At 41.9% G+C, this 16,493-nt stretch overlaps 1 protein-coding gene across 6 annotated transcripts in view; it reads left to right on the forward strand.

The window, feature by feature from the left end:
* LOC122567549 (protein Wnt-7b) overlaps positions 1–16,493 on the forward strand; it is a 108,547-nt gene that overhangs the window by 69,100 nt on the left and 22,954 nt on the right. The window contains exon 1 of one of the 6 annotated variants that reach the window (XM_043726217.1): positions 6,528–7,265. The exons of the other annotated variants lie outside the window; for them this stretch is intronic. Within the exon in view, the coding sequence (XP_043582152.1) occupies positions 7,226–7,265 (40 nt within the window). The 5' untranslated portion in view covers positions 6,528–7,225. Of the gene's footprint in view, positions 1–6,527; positions 7,266–16,493 lie in introns of those variants that run through there. 6 annotated transcript variants of the gene reach the window in all.

Here is a 16,493-nt window from a genome sequence, read left to right on the forward strand (position 1 = left end):
GACTTGCGTTGTATTTCCATCCACTTTGTTGCGACACTTTCGTTTCGCTAATCTCGCTAGTTAGATTCTTCCGCTTCGTTCCTGGACGTCCCGTTTCCCTCAAATTCTGGTTTCTCTTTTCCTAAGAGTATACTTTTGCCAATGGTCCTTTAAATCCAATCAAATTCCACGCCAGTTTTATCGTCAGTGTTTCTCGTGAAAATTGACAAACACAACTTCCTAATTCCCCTTCATTAATTTTTCAACGCCTCGTAGGGAACACACGCACGTAGTTTCCTCTGTTCATTTCCGAGGCTGTAAGTAACTTAATATTACGCGACAGGACGATTACCGTGGGCTGCGCAGCGTCAAAACGGCGAAAGCAATATTTCTCAGGGACAAGATAATCCGGGTAAAGCAGTCAGCGGAAGCTGACGTGATCCGCTCGCATAAATATCGCTAAATACGGCGTATTTGTCATCTCGGCATTAAAAACCATAAGCACGGGGCCGTAAGACGACGGGTCCGCTGCATTGACCGTGTCCCGACGGCGTTCATAGGAAACAGATAGGCGTGCACGCACCGCGATTTCTCATGATTAACGCGCCGGATTAAGCCTCAACGTGGGAAAAATCGAGAAAGTAAAATTCACTCTTGAGATTTACGACCGGTCGCGGGGCAGTTTGTCACGTGGCGTATTCCCATTGAACGAGAATACAATCGGACCCACGAGCGCCTTCAATTCCGTGGATACGCCACCGAGGGTTCGTCTTAAGGCGATCCTGCAGTTTCGCGGAATTTTCTCGTCGCTTGATAGAAATCGATTTTATCAGCGCTTTCGTGGAGAACGATCTTCGCGTTTGGCCGATCATTTCGTGTTTCAACGGTCCACGTTTTTACTCCTTGTTCAACAACAAAAAGGTAATATATCGTACGGGCTTGTTAGAAAATGAAGTGGATTAATCGACAGTGGTAAATCAATTTCGAGAATGGATTGTGGTAAAAAGTTTTGGATTTCTTTCGAACTTGGTCACGTCCTCCGAACAAAGCTTAAATCTTTGATAAACGATCAGGAACGTAACTGTTTTCCTTGTCCATAAAATTACAATTCCAAATGACCCTTTCACCCGAGGTAAATCTAAAACACTCTCCAATTACTTCTTCCACGTTGAAAAACGCGACTGGACGATCTTGTCGCGCACTGATCACTGGGATAAAGACCCCATAGGAGGATGACATACTCGCGCCGGTTCGCGTGCAAAAACTTGACTGTTCATCCGGTTGTTCGCTTACGTCGTTCCGCTTTTAACGAGTTATGAATTCCGTAGCTCGGTAAGATCGGTAAACACTTATTAAGAGCCAACGGAGCTCTCGTTGCATCATAAAACTAATGATCGTGGTCGAGATATAAAATCGTGGAAATGAGCATGGGTGGCGAGTTCCAAAAATAAAAAAATCAGATACACTCCTGTTCATAAGTATTAACGATGCGAGTAGATAAGAAGATAAGTATCGTCGATGCTGATTATTAGACGAATAATTAATTGGTTAGAATTTTATATTTGCAGAAAAAGATAATAAACTATTTACGGAATATTTTCGTATTTTATACAATTATTAGTATCTATGCAGTTGCTTGATCTCAACCTCGTTAGAACAATTTCGATCGAAACAATTTTTCGAACGAAACCGCACATAAGCCTATTTTGCTTTATGAAATGGTTGGCAGATGCGATCGAATAACGACAAGTACACGTAAAGTATAATACATTACAGGAAAACTGACTCGTGAAATGTTTGGTAACGTGAAAGAAAATAACAACAAATAGCAAGAAAATGGTGATAAAAGCGCTAATGGTAACCTAATAGTTTCCTGATAATTTCTTATTTTTTCATAAATGCCTTGATACTTATGAACGGGGGTGTACGTGAAACGAGAAAAAGGACGTTAACGTATTAAAAGCGAGCCAATAAAGACAAGGTGAAACGCAAATAGCAGCTGCACGCTGAAGGAAGTCTCGTAGAAAATAAGAAAACGTGGAATTAATACGCAAGAAAAATATAAATAACGCTCGTAAGACGGAGGGGAGATCGGTCGGACGGTTGCTAACTTAATTAGTGAAATTAACGGGGCCGCTCAACATGTTGAACGCTAAGTACGGCAATATATGCGGCCGAGATATTTGCCGGCTCTTAAAACGTTCACATTATGCGCCCGATATAATCCGTGCACGTAGGAGTACGTGCGTTCGAATTAAACGCGCGATTAACACGTTTCGTGAAAACACGACGCGCGCTTGAACTTGTAACGTTGTAGCTTCGAGTCCTACTAACGCTCGAGTAACGATAGGGACGAGTAAAACAAATTTTCTTCGTCGTTTCAACCCACTTCCTATGACGAAGCTGAATCAAAAGTTATCGAATCTTTGCGCAATAGCCCGCTTAATAAATATTTTTTATGGACAATGGCTAGACAGTACAGACAGATAGAAAGAAAGCAACCTTTGTCCCAAATATTTTCGTTTAAGTCTCCTCGTTAACGTAGTTGGCTATGCATCGTAGAAATTTTAGTTTAAAATCGATCGATTGTTTGTTTCAGTTAAACATATTTAAACAAATTCTTTATTTTCAATTTGTCGTGTTAATTCCTCGCAGAAACTTACCTCTCGCTTGACAACGCTATGCATGTTCTGCCTATAAGTGCACAGAGAATGCGATCGTTTCTTGGGCATCGTGGCGTGCTGTCTTATGCGAGCGTCGAAATCTCCGCTACTACCCTGTCGCGCAATAAACTGTCCGGTGACGACGACAGCCACATATAAAAATCTATAACTTTATTTTCGCTCTGAATATTTCGATGAAATTTACGGCATTAATCTATGCACACTGCGATTTCAATTGCGATAACATAAACGATATTAAGTAACAAAGCATCTAGATATTCGTTCACAAAGTATAAGACGTTTAATACTTTTACCTTGTTGGATATTTCAAATTCTTTCGTCTACAACGTCGTTTATAATCTCGTCGTAATAGTCGCAATAAGATTTCTCTAGAAAAGCGTATGGAACAACCCAAAAATTTGCCAAAAAAGAAGGAAGAAAGTTAACGTAATGAATTCGACGCTCAAGCTACCAAATTAAAGGAATCTCGCGTTCAAAGATAAGAAGTGAAAAGAAACGATTGCAAATTTCGCATCGAGCACGCAAGATTCGATCGCGATCATAAATAGTCAGATCCACGTTCGCTGTTAGTGGAAACGGTCGATTTCGGTCCGATGGACGATCGCAGTGGCGAGTTAGCGACACGTAGAATTAATCGAAAACACGGCAGGCCTGCTGCGACCCGATTCGCGGGTGAATATATTTTCATAAATTAGGATTCTACACGCGAGCGCGGTGCCATGCCGCGTCGAATTCGGGCAGCGTCGTGGGCGGATCGGACACCTAATCGGCCGAACAAAACGACGTAATTAAGAGATCCATTACGCGGGATACTCGCTGCGCCGGAATATTATCTATTATTAATTCGATCGACGAAAACCGATACTCTTAATTACACATCCAGCACGACTTTCGCTCGGAACTCGATGTTAAGAAGATCAACGCGTTCCAGGAATATCTTTGTCGAGATTCGAGCGGCCCGTGGGTCGCACAAAAAGCCACCTCGTGAAATTCCCTGTTGGTCGTTCCGCTCTAACGATGCGTCGTTATTTTTGTATTCCACGGTTTGTTCTTCTTCCCAGCCTCGTTTTGACTACCTACTTATGCTCAGCCGTGTAGGTATTTGGAAGTCAATCCAGTAGGATTTATCGACACGGGCCGGCTGATCTTCGAGAGCGGCTTCTAACGAATCTTCTTCGGTTCTGTCGTGTCCCGAAGTTTTAGGCAACGTAGCGTAGTATAACGTAGCGTCAAATTTGGTATTCATAGCAAATTCATCAAGTTGGAATCAGAATTGCTAAGTGATATTGGTATGAAAACAGTAGATGGATAAATAGCGGATTCGCGAGATTGGCAAATATTTCTATTCAAAATAACGCGATCGATGAATATTATCTTTTACTCGACGAATACAGCTTGTAATTTATGAACCAATGACTTTAACTTCTTAGGTACGACGCGCCACTATAGTGGTTCACTCTACCGACTCATTCGGTCACCGTTTGAACTAAACGATCTTTTTCATTTGTCTTGTTTCATACTTTTCTTGTCCTCGCAATGTTTTATAACAGTGTTAACAATATGCAGACAGAATATATACTCTTTGTTTTTGATACACCAGTGACAGATATCAATTGTTGCTTTCCGTTAAAATAAGTTACTGGTTTTATATCTTGGTCGTCGATAGTTGTAGCGTTAAAAACACACGAATCCATAAAATTTCACAAAACTACTAAATTCGATAAAGATCGAAGAGAAAGCTTCGCGCGACATTGAACAAATTATCCAAGATACGTAGAATCGCAAAGATCTACCATATTCGATCGCGATGCTCTTCCACTTATAAGCACTTGAAAAGCTCGCCAATATTCGAAGCAACGAGTTCGCGGAAAGCAGTGAGAAGCGCGATAAACGTCGATCGCTCTGCAGGAAACACCGAAACCAAAAACGAAATCGTATCCATGCATTTGTCTCAGCCGCGCCGGTCCTGTGACTCCTTAAAAATTGCCAAGTATCTCGGTTGAGCTTATCTGACGATAATATCGGCCCTATTGGCCTATAAATCCGCGTACATACGGCCCAGAGCGGTGCTAATTTTATTTCTCGCGTGACAAAGTAATCTGGACCGCACACTGGCGAGAAAATGAAAAAAAGAAAAAGAAGAGTCGAGTGAAAAGCAAGGTGGAGAACGAAGAAGGGGCAAAGGAGAAAAAGGATGATATTCTTGTCAGAACAAGCCGAGTGTATCCTCTGCCTTCGGATAACGTCAGCGAGCAGCGTCACGAGTTAATGCGTCGTCTTATCAATTTCTGCTGAACCCAATGGAAAGCCTTCTACCTTCACGCCCTTTCCAACACCTATCCCCTCGCAATTTTTTTTTTTTTTTTTTCATTCTGCTTGGTCCCCTTATCCGTCTCAAATAACTGGACTGGCCCACACTTGACGTTCTTCGCAAACACCTACCTATAGCCCGTCTGAAATCAATTGAGCCCTCAAGGCTGATTGCAAGCGATGCGATTACATAAATCTTGTTACATCGCTTGACTATCTTATCCCTTGGCTTCTGCTTCAATATTACGTTTGATCGCATGCAGTATGTTGGGTGTCGTCGCGTCTTAATAAAACCACTCTTGATTATCTTGACGTAGGATAACTCTGCAGTGGAATTTCGTAGCGTTTCATTTTTATGGAAATTACAGTTTTACGGAAATTCTTGGTGCATGACTCGCGATAAAGGGAACATTACAGAAAAGAAAGTAAAATTTTGGAAAAGCTGTACGATCTTTCTTGTATATCTTTGAAAAGTCACTTTACGCTTTAAAGAATTATTTCCAAATAAAATTCTCTCGCACAGTGTTAAGAAATTAGTTGCAAGTGACACCTCTGATGGTCCTCGAGCAGCAAATAAATTTCCAAAAGACTTCGATTCGTACGCGCGATACGTCATCTGGATGCTCGTTAGCGGACATGGATTCAACGAAACGTATCGAGAGGAGCGCGAAGCGAAGCGATCGCGGAGTTTACACGATCATTTGGAGCTGATTTACAACGGCGATCGAACAACGACACGGTCACGATCCGGTTACGATCTCGTTGGAAATGTTATCGGACGTTTCGAAGCGCGAATGCTGCCGCTTGTTTGAAGAGCATCGGATGGTATTTCAATGGATTGTAACTGAGTCGTGAGTGAGATCTCCGAGGATCACCGGTGTAAATCAAGCTTTGGCTGTTCTCTTGTCCAGACGGAGACGTTGTTCGCGATGACTTTATGCCGAGGAATGGAACGGTAAATCCGATGTTCGTGATAGGTTTCGAGTTCTAAGATGGAATCAATTTGCGTTTGTAGCGGCACGTGAGTCATAGAACGATTCGAATCGGGAGTGACTCATGTTTTTGTGCCTCGGCGTATTAACGCTGTTTTGGATTTGTTCACCTATCATTCGCGTGTCATTTGGATACCACCTCACGTTAAAGAATGTTACAGAACTCGATGCAAAACTGAATGAAGCTAACGCAAGAACACGCAGATGAAAGATGTTCCAACGAGTTTGTCTACTCGACTAGTAGGTGTGTGAAATACAAGAATTTCCTACATAACGTATAGCATATGTAACATATTGTTAGATGTACAGTGCATTGTCCGCATTGCATAAATCACCAGAGCAGCCAACGTTAACGTGTAAATTTTTATTTCGTTGATATATCCACTTTTAATCCGAATCGTATTGTAATACGCGTGTTAAACGCATCAAGCACATTTACGATATTCGTTCTCTTAAATAGTAATGTTCCTTGTAAATTTAAATAAGTTAATCGTCGAGACAAATAGGAAGAAAAATAGTGTCCTAAACATTTTTACAAAACACTTTATTCTCTTGCGATTATTAGTCACAATGTTTAGTCGTAATGTTTGCAAATTAACTCTTTTCTAAGATGCAACATGTAGTTTACGTCGTCAACAATTCTTATCAGACTGTTTACCTCCCCTTTAACTTTCATATTCTCTTCAATTTTCTCGAATGTCATTAAATCTATGGACAGCACTTTACATAAAAATCTCGGAAGCTACTCAATCACAAAAATATCTCCAACGACGCTCTTCTTCGTTTGCAATTTAATTACAAACCAGTAAGTAATTCCATGTTGTATATTTATTCGCTTTATCCACTAAACACAGTTGAATCTCTCTCGTCGATGTAATCATCTTGGAATCTTAGTCTTCCTCGTGAAACACGCAAATATTCGCGATAAGAAGAAGCTCAACAGGAACTTCAAACAGTCACCGACGTTGAAAAATCGCCTGTATCCGCCGTTTAATCGTCGAGACGGACTTATTAGAAGAACCTGTAGGCGCGCAGGTGCCGTGGATCCTCCGGAGCACGAGTTCGCGCGGATCCGGATGACGAAGTCGATTAAGGAAATTTCCCAGCTCTCGTAATCGAGAGGCCTGCGCGTTGCTCGCGGATTAAATTACGCGCGAGTCGAAGATACGAGGTTTGTGCTGCGAAACTGTGCAACCACGACGAACAACTGGAAAACCGGTATGGTAGAAAAAGAGCGGTGAGCGCGTTTCCAGACGGAGGATGCTCTGCTTCGCGGATAAAACCGCGTGCTTCGATCGTGGTATGTTGGAAAATAAAGAAATAAAGAAAAAGGGGAAAAACGAGAGGATATACACCCTCGTTAATAGGTATTTGCACGCGTGCCGGTCTTGTACAAAGGATGCTAATGGAGTGGAGACATTGGAAAAGAGAACGAACGCAAAGTTTTGCACGATCTCGAGGTGATAATTTAGTACGGGGAGCAAAAATTTCTAGAAATTGTTTTACGAAAACGAGTATGATATTAGTCTACGTAATACGAACCGTGTACAAAGACGTATTCTCATCGATCAACAGCTTGGATGAAAATTGTTGACGTAATTCGCCTGTAATATTTTCCACTCGTAGAGCAAGCTGTCCTAAGATTTATCAATTGGGATATGCAAATTAAACGAAGAATGTTTCCTTCAGCAATTGCTCCCACGTGTATTAAATCGACGTCGACAATCGATAATTGTTATCGACGATTTACTAAAATGAGAGCGTTCAAAATACAAAATATATTACAAACTTTATAAATTGAACGTTTTGTACGAGAAAAGATTAACGTAGCGAAAAAATTGTTGCAGGACGCGATTGTCGCTAATAACCACACGATCGATGCGATAAATTATTACCTAAAGGAAGATTCTGTGGCTGTTAGATTGTCGACTGGATGGTTTTGACTGTGTTACATTCGCTCGATGACAACTCGCACCCGAATCGATCAGATACTGGATTCATACACGCGTGGGATATTCGCGTGTCGAGCAAGTGACTCGACCGGTTGGAGGAAACTCCAACGACGGAATATCGATGCACGATATAACGAGAGGAGTTCGTTTCTTTTCTTTTAACGTCCCCTTTTTATATTTCTGTTTCGATTCGGTCTTCATCTCTCCCTGTTTAACGATACGAATGGAATTCTCGTGCCACGTGGGTGCCCGAATTTATAGGTTTCACGGTCATTAGGAGAACATAGTATCTAAATTCGCAGCTCGAGACCTTTTTAGGGGTCCTGCTTCTTAATGACTCTCCGAGTATCCGTCGATGTTTCTGCAATTTTCTGGTCCCCGGTATGAAACTGATACGAAACGATCATCTCCGAGAGAGAGGAAGTTTCGAACGAAGTTTGTAGGGGGAATGGTAGTGTTTTTCTGCGTGTAATTGGACGAAAATTTGGGGACGAGTTACAACGACGTGCAAGAGATATTGATACTTGAGTAAGAAGTGAAGGAAAGAAGGAACGATATCCGCCCGTTTATACCGTGTTCGTTTGCCGAACTTCCACGATGGATGTTGCATATATGCGACGTTTAATTAGTTATCAACTAACTGAACGATAAATTTATCGATTTTTCATAAAACTTGAAAAATTTTAACGTATCGTACCTTCCTGCAAAAGCGTGAAGAAATCACATTTCGTTCCGCGAAAGAAGACCGAACAAGAACAGACTGTAGCCTTAAAGAAACGAAACTACCAAAAACCTGTCGTAAAACCAAAAAGCAGGCTGCGACCGTTCCCAATCGATTCGCAAAGCCGTTCGATATAAACCACACGTTGAATTACCAGAGAAACAAGGACACAATTCGAAGAATCGTTCGGAGGAAGTTCAGGCAGCGGATCGAGTTCCGCGGATAATTGTATCGCGCGCACGACGATCCGTCTCTGTCGACTTTATCTCGCCGCTAATTTGTTCGATAGGTCGGAGAACGACCGGTGCAGGCGGATCGAACGCGAGCAAACCCTGCGTATCTTCGGCTCGCGGACGTAACTAGAGTGGACGATACGCAGGTACCAACCGCGGCGAATCGTGGCCAAGAATTTATAGTCGGGCGGTGGAAATTACCATTGCCGGTGTCCAGCAACCTGGCATCTTCCTGTCCCTCCCCTCTTCGTTTCCGCCGAAGCCGATGTTCGCTCGAACGTAAATTATGATCCGGTCTCTGTTTAGATAACCACGAGGATGAATTTAGAACAGGCCCAGATAACCGGGCCGTTCATAAATATCCTCGAGGACGCTTTTACCCCGGGCAGAAGCCTTCCAGATGACCGCTTCGAGCCTCTTTTTCGAGAAATTTGGATTAATTGGCCCGGTTAATGGGTATCTCATCTGGGATGGTCCAGACCTGCTCGAAGAACGGGTTGATCGTGGATTTAGATCGGTACGATGATTTCGAACTGAGGCGTGTCGGAGTGGTCCTTATCCGATGGTCCTTGAATGTTAATTTCACTAATGAGTGTATCATCTGGTCGGAAATTTAGCGATGTTTTGGGAGAAAGGGAGGATTGGGACGATAAAAATTGTTTCTTCGTAAGATTCTATTGAATTTCCAAGTGGAACTGATAAATAGACGGCGAATTTTATCCCTTCCGACCTTACAAGCTTGGTTACGAAACTTATCGACGCGTACTCTTTCCTTTTTCAATGAAACGTCTTTTTATTGATATGTTTTTGTTTTGCTTGGTCGCACAGAGGTTGAAACGTTAAAAATCATTGCCTTCGAAAAAACGACTCATCAGAGAAAAATAAGAATTGAAGCTTTTGATTTTCCAGTCTTGTCTCTTTTCGTGGCTGATGTCTAAATAACGAACTAAAAAAACTTTTATTTCGACTTGTTTCAAGGATCATTGGTTATCGAAACATCTTCGTCTTATCGATATCAGAAAGACGTGGTAGACATTTTCTTTTCCTCCTATATTATCTTCCAAACTCGCTAGCCACATGGCAATTTAAAGTTCCATCCTCGCAATCTAAAGCTACCACTGCAGTTACACCTGCAGCAGTTCCAGCATTGACCCTAATGGTTTCGATCGCAATCGTAATAACAGCAATTGCTCGAATCAGATTCGGTCTGGTCGTGGCCGCGCTATATCTCGTATCATGTTCTCCGTATTATTTGCACATGTCAACGGACTAACACGAATTCGCATCAACCGCTTGTGTGCACCACGTGAATTGCCAAGTACACCGATACTGCTAGCCACAAATAGAGAATCTGTGCAGTATGTATCATTATGTACGCGTATATAATCTAATATACATGGTGTCCTGTATTTGGTAGTATAACTGTTAAGAGTATGTCTCTCTCTCTCTCTCTCTCTATCTTTCTCTCATGTATATGAAAAAATAAAATCTTAGACAGAAAAGATACAATCTTTTCATACGAGGTTTCACTTTTGAGAAATTTGATACTAAATATACAATTTGTCTACCAAGCGTCGTCTTAATTTATGTTTCCAGCAAGTATACGAACATTGTCGAGACTATATGCGTAAGCATATACAGAGAGAAGAGAACTGCTATATTTTCTCTATAATTGATCGGACGTCGTCTCCGCTACTGGGAGATCCCCCCAAGGGACTCTAACGTCTCCTTTGACACACCGTGAAGTTCGATGGCTGCGTAGCGTAACCTGATCCGAATTCAATCGTCCATGAAAAGTACTATGTAATTAACCACAAAGCAGCGACGAAAATTTTGTATTTTTGATTTTCTTTTTTAATTAAACTTCTACCAACATATTTGTGAGATTTTTCTGATTAAAGCGAGACCAGACACGACGTAATATAAGCCGAAAGGAAATAACTTAACGTCACTAAGGAAACAAATTATATCGCGTTTGGTCTTGTTATGATCAGAAAAATCTCGAAATTACGTCGATAAAAGTCTTATCCGATAAAGATCGAATTGCAACTGTATATACCATCAGTTACGAGACACCCTATACACGAGTTCAAAGACCATGTTCGATGAACCAGTGACGATAAAAGGCAGGAGGCAAGGAAAGCCCGGAGACAAATTTCCATTTACGAGCCACCGGTACGCCGTTATTGGATACAATCGGACGATGGGGCTAACCTAGCGACGGAGGCTAGCGAACGCGTGCAGCGCGACGAGATACGATCGACGTAGCGGCAGTAGTTTAGCGTAGAAAACTGCCAACGGGGACCGGACGATCCGTGAATTGAGTTATGGCCGGGTTCTGCATCCCCAGGGGCCCATCGCGGCCCCGTGTACAGGGCCTCTTTAGCCGTATAAATAAACTAGTTAATAAATTAATATATCACTGGCGTATCTTTTTCCTCTGTGGCAGCCGGGCGCCCCTGCGAAAATCGCTAACAAGACCGGGGCCATTAATAACGAGCCGTGGCGAGGCGATGAATTCGCGCAGCATCGGTTCCCTAGCCTCCTTATTAAGACGTAACCACTCATCGACCGTGCTGATAAGTGTGATTCAGGAAAGTGCCACGCGTTCTCCCAGACTTCCCGACCAACCGTGATTTTTTGTCGCTCTACCGTTGCAACGATCCGAACCAGCTCGCCCCGTGATTTATACCCCGCTGGTCCAGTTATGGTACAGTTCAACAGGAAACTTTGAGAGTTCACGGCGTGGGTAGAGTCGTTGGCTGCTTGGTTGGCGATTAGTTTGGCGACGGGAAGAGGGATTTAGTACGCGGGCGAAGCGAATTACGCAAATGAACTTCGCGTTGTTACGCACCAGCAACTACGTTTACGACGATCGATCTAGGGATTAGGGTTGATTTAATAAGATGTTGCGGGTGGTCTCGTACGAGGTGGGTTTACGTGTTGTTCGAAGAAGTTGGTGAAAGTTATTCGACTTTGTAAGTTACGAACTTGTTGTATAACGTTACATTTATAACGAGCGATCGAGCGTTAGAGGCGCGGAAAAGAGTCGAGTGATCGACGCTGTAACGCGAACGAAGAGTGCGCGAGGGGAGAAACCGTAGGTAGTGGGTAAACGTAAAACAAATATCCGCGTAAATATCTGCGGGATATAATTTTCGTCGTCGTTTGCTCGTTCCACGAGACTCCGATCTCTATTGAAAAGATTCCGATGAACCGTAGATTCGAATCACGGAATCTTCGCTCACGGTAAAAGCTCTAAATTTATTCGATCCGTCGCATTTAACGGTCCATGAATGCAGGCCACGAAAACGACGTAGACAATTCAGCCGTTACGAAAGGTCGGTTCGTTCCGGCGATCGGTATCCAATGTGACCTTATACAACTATGCGAGTTACAATAAGATACCACTGGATATGAAGTTCAACCCACATATCGCTGTCGATATCGAAGGCCACGGGGTAAAAGTACAGCAGTTCACCAACCATTGCGAATCAAGAAAAAAAGCAAAAAGTCCTACCATGTAGCAGAAACAGATTTAAGATTCGACGTATCGCGATCGTGATCAACTAAGGCTACGGGGTAAAAGTACACCAGTTCACCGAGCATTACCAAGCTAGTCGAATAAAAAAGAATCTTACCAGTGAATAAGTAGATTCCGTTAAAATCTACGTATATTCAGATTCGACATATTGCGATTCTAATCAACGAAGGCTACGAAGTAAACGTATCGACCGAAAAGAAAAATTTTACCAATATGGATAAATCTATTCCGTTGGAATCTACGTCCAAATACTACACAATCACCACTGCGTAACTAACTGAACGTTATCATCGAGATCGAAGATCACGATATAAAAATACGATCGAATCAAGCGAGAATCGCTGGTCGAACGAAGAAACGTTCTACTCCACGTTCAACGCCACGAGGTAAAAGTACAGCAGTTCGCGGAGCAAACTAGTCCAACCAAAGAAAAAAAATTCTTTCCACGAGAATCCATCTTACGATAGATATCTAACGATAGGAGAAAAGGTTGCCTGTTGAAGTGGACTTCGGAGACGTTCCCCTTTTCCTTACGTACAAGCTGATCATGATGGTAAGCGACGAGAGGAGGACACGTTGTCGCGTTTGCGACGCTTAATGGTGATGCTCACGCGCGACTGTGTAACCAGTGCCGCGCGTTAAACGCATCCAAGGAGCCGTAAATCATACGGACAACATAACGAACGCTGTAAACGAGCCTCGACCATAGATCATGGATCTAATGCTAGGCGACCCCCCGTCGCCGCGACAGCGTCGCTACAAGGGATCCTACGGTGACGCGGTTAATCGTATTACGCGCCTTATACAGGTCCCTATATGCCTGAATTATTTAATATCGCCGGAGTGGCTGGCACACCTGCCATAGGGATCCAAGCATCTTGAGAACGTGGATCGACCACCTCGATCGATTCTGCCCTCAGCCGCGACCAATTACGCGATTTATTGCGTGGACGCGTGACCGATGCGGACGGAACGATGCCTCGTGTGAGAACTATGCTAATGCGCCCTGAGAACGTGTTTTCGTCTTCTTTTTGAGTTGGCGTTAATAGCGGCGAGATAAGAGGGAATGATGCTGCGTTTGTATCTCGTTCGAGGCTCGTGGGGTACTCTTTAGGATTGATCGGTTTAAGCAGAGAGGTGAATTGTAGATTCTCGAGGTTGCCGTAGGTTATGGAAGACTCTTTTGTCAGATAACTAGTTTTGCTCAACGAGAGTATTTGCACGTAACGAGGAATCGAGCGATTTATGGATCGTAAGTAATTCTCGTTCGGAAGGATAAGATTTAATTTAATTAATCGTAACGTAAATTAGTGGAAATTACGCTAAAATTAGCGTTGGTTGAAACAGAAATTGGAAACGAGAGTTACTTTAAACGTTTCTTGGAAGAAAGGTCATTGAACGAAAATTAATTTCTTCTTAAACGGGAGCTGGTTATCGATAAATCTCGAATAAATTCCTCAAAAATTGAACGACTAAAAGATATTGATTCTTAAGTGTTCTAATTACGAATAATCAAATTATTTACCGCGATAGTCTTGAAAATAGCAAGTAAGAAAAGTTCTAACAACGAACAAAGGGAACGAAACAAACGAAACGTCCTATAAGTACACCCATCTGCGATTGAATTCTGCTTTGGAGTCTTTGGAGTATTTCGACAAGTAATTAAAGAGTTTTAGAAAGTTTAAGAAAGTTTTCCTAGTAAATTTAAGTGAAGGTGCTCCTTGATAAGCGAAATCATTTAAGGCCAGACACAGTTTTAGCTTTAATCGGTATGCAGAAGCAAATGAATCAAATCTAGCAGCAACAAATCTAACGAGATTCGTTGCTACGTGTATATAATTCAATGCAAACACGTGGGATTTAACGACTTATCGCTTTAAAAAAAAACAACTCGCGTAACTTATATCATTACGATACTTTCACCGTTCCAACAGTATTCCAGCTCGAAAAGCAAAACGACCCAGAGAAGTAGCATCTCGCTGTGATTTGTAGAAATATCGAAGGATTTACGATCGTATTTGTGCTTGAAGAAAGCGCATCGATTACCACCCAGTCACTGAATAGTAAGGTAAACCCGTGATTCGTATCGTAATTGGACGCTGTCACGGTGTAATTAATTTATCATCGGTTCTGTTCTAGAAAATTTTATTCGTTTATTCATAGGTCTTGGTTAGCGGAATAACAGGAAAATTTGTGAGTCAGCAAAAGGGAAACGATGCTTGAAAACCAAAAATTTACCAATTTATCAATTTGACAAAATTAATTTGAAAGTTAATCTTTAGTTTACTTTTACAAAGGTACAGTTTCTTAATGCTAAGTAATTTCGTGGATTTAATCTCGTTTCATCTTCTTCGCGCTTTGGATTTTTCGTTCTGATCTTCTCTAATTATATCTTCTCCTTTTCTTTGCAAACGCAAAATTTCGTTAAAATATTTTATTTATTTTGCTGGCTAGTTATCGGTGCTTGATCATCAATTTCCACAATTTGACACTAATCTTAACAATTTAACGATTAAATCTTAATTATCCAAACCGAACAATATTTGTTTCTTTTCTCGAAATATTTTTCACACCCTGCTCCCGATATTCGGTACTCGCGTTTGCTTACAATTATCGCATTGAGAACCAACTGTAAAATCCTTACGATAGAAGTAATACGCCGATTATTTTATTTATCACAGCTCCGATACACAATTGTAATAAAACTCGGACATAAAATATTTCATGATCCAACCCCGGTGAATTCGATTTACTTAATACGCGAAGATATCCCGTGGGCAGTACGCAGTGTGTTAACAAACGAATAAAAGGTAGCGGAGCGTGGACCGGTGTTTGTTACGGGGCCGGATCAGTTAAGAGAAAAATCAATTCAACCTCCCAGAAGGGGCCAGGCAGAAAAGGAACGAGGAACTGTGGCCCGAAGTCGATTCGAATGCAAATTCAACGAGCGAGCTCGGATCGAACAAATGCTAAGTGGAGGCGTGTGTCTTAATTATAGTAATTGGTTAATTGTCTCGCTATCTGATCGAGTTCAGCTTGTCCCTGTTTGAAGCAACCTATTCGAGCTTGCGTTTAATGCTCTCTTTTTATCAGATTTTTCTGCACGATCGAGGAATTTTCGTTGTATAAGGCGGTCCTATCGAATTAAAAATGAAAGGGAAGAGAGAAGAGAATCGAGAAGACCGCGGTGCAATTCGTTAAACTCGAATAAACTTGTTGATTGTGAATTCGTTATAAGCTTTGGTGGTCCTCATTAGGAGCGTATAAAATTATTTATGAGCCACGGCACGATGTGGCGAACAAGTTTTTTCGTTGAGCTCCGGCGATTCGTGACTTTTGATTACTGCTAATTGTACTACGTCCCGTCCGCCATTTTATCTTATTTCTTTTTTACGTTTTCAATTACGTTGCAAATTTGCTTATTCCTCGTGGACATCGACGAAGCCGCAATGCTCACGGCCTAGCGTTACGCAACCGGCAACAAATGACGTGACAGTCTCACGGAGACTGGTTAACGACGCTTGAAGAAATATTCGTAACACGTGTTACCGTGATAAGAAACGGAATTAATATGTTGAACGTCGTTAAATTCTGTTTCGGCGTAGTTAAATAACACGTTAATCTACAAAATTTCATTTTATAGACGAAATTTTCGTCGACGTTATATTTTTGCATCCAAATTTTGCCATAATTTTGGAACGCCGCTTTTCTTCATAGCGTTTCTTTGCAGGCCAAATGTCGGTGATACCACGTTGCTGTCACGCGTGAGTCGATCCTTTACGCGAACTCTACGAATCTTAAATTTTTGGCCAGAAAACTGATTTAAATTACCCAGTAAATTTACGTAAACAGCAAACTGTAGATAAATAACGTTTAAAATCCACGATCGAGTCTAGACTCTACTCTTGCATTCGATAGTTCATAACACAATACATAACAGGCCATGAACTGGTCTCGTGTACATTTTCCGTGGTCACTCTGATCAGACCCGGAGGCGGTAGTCGTTCGCCATTTACAATGATTGAACGATGATTGTTCATTGAACTAGTCAGGATCAGTAACTTTCGACTCGACAGAA

This window comes from Bombus pyrosoma, linkage group LG5, assembly GCF_014825855.1.
Source record: "Bombus pyrosoma isolate SC7728 linkage group LG5, ASM1482585v1, whole genome shotgun sequence".
NCBI classification, from domain to species: Eukaryota; Metazoa; Arthropoda; class Insecta; order Hymenoptera; family Apidae; genus Bombus; species Bombus pyrosoma.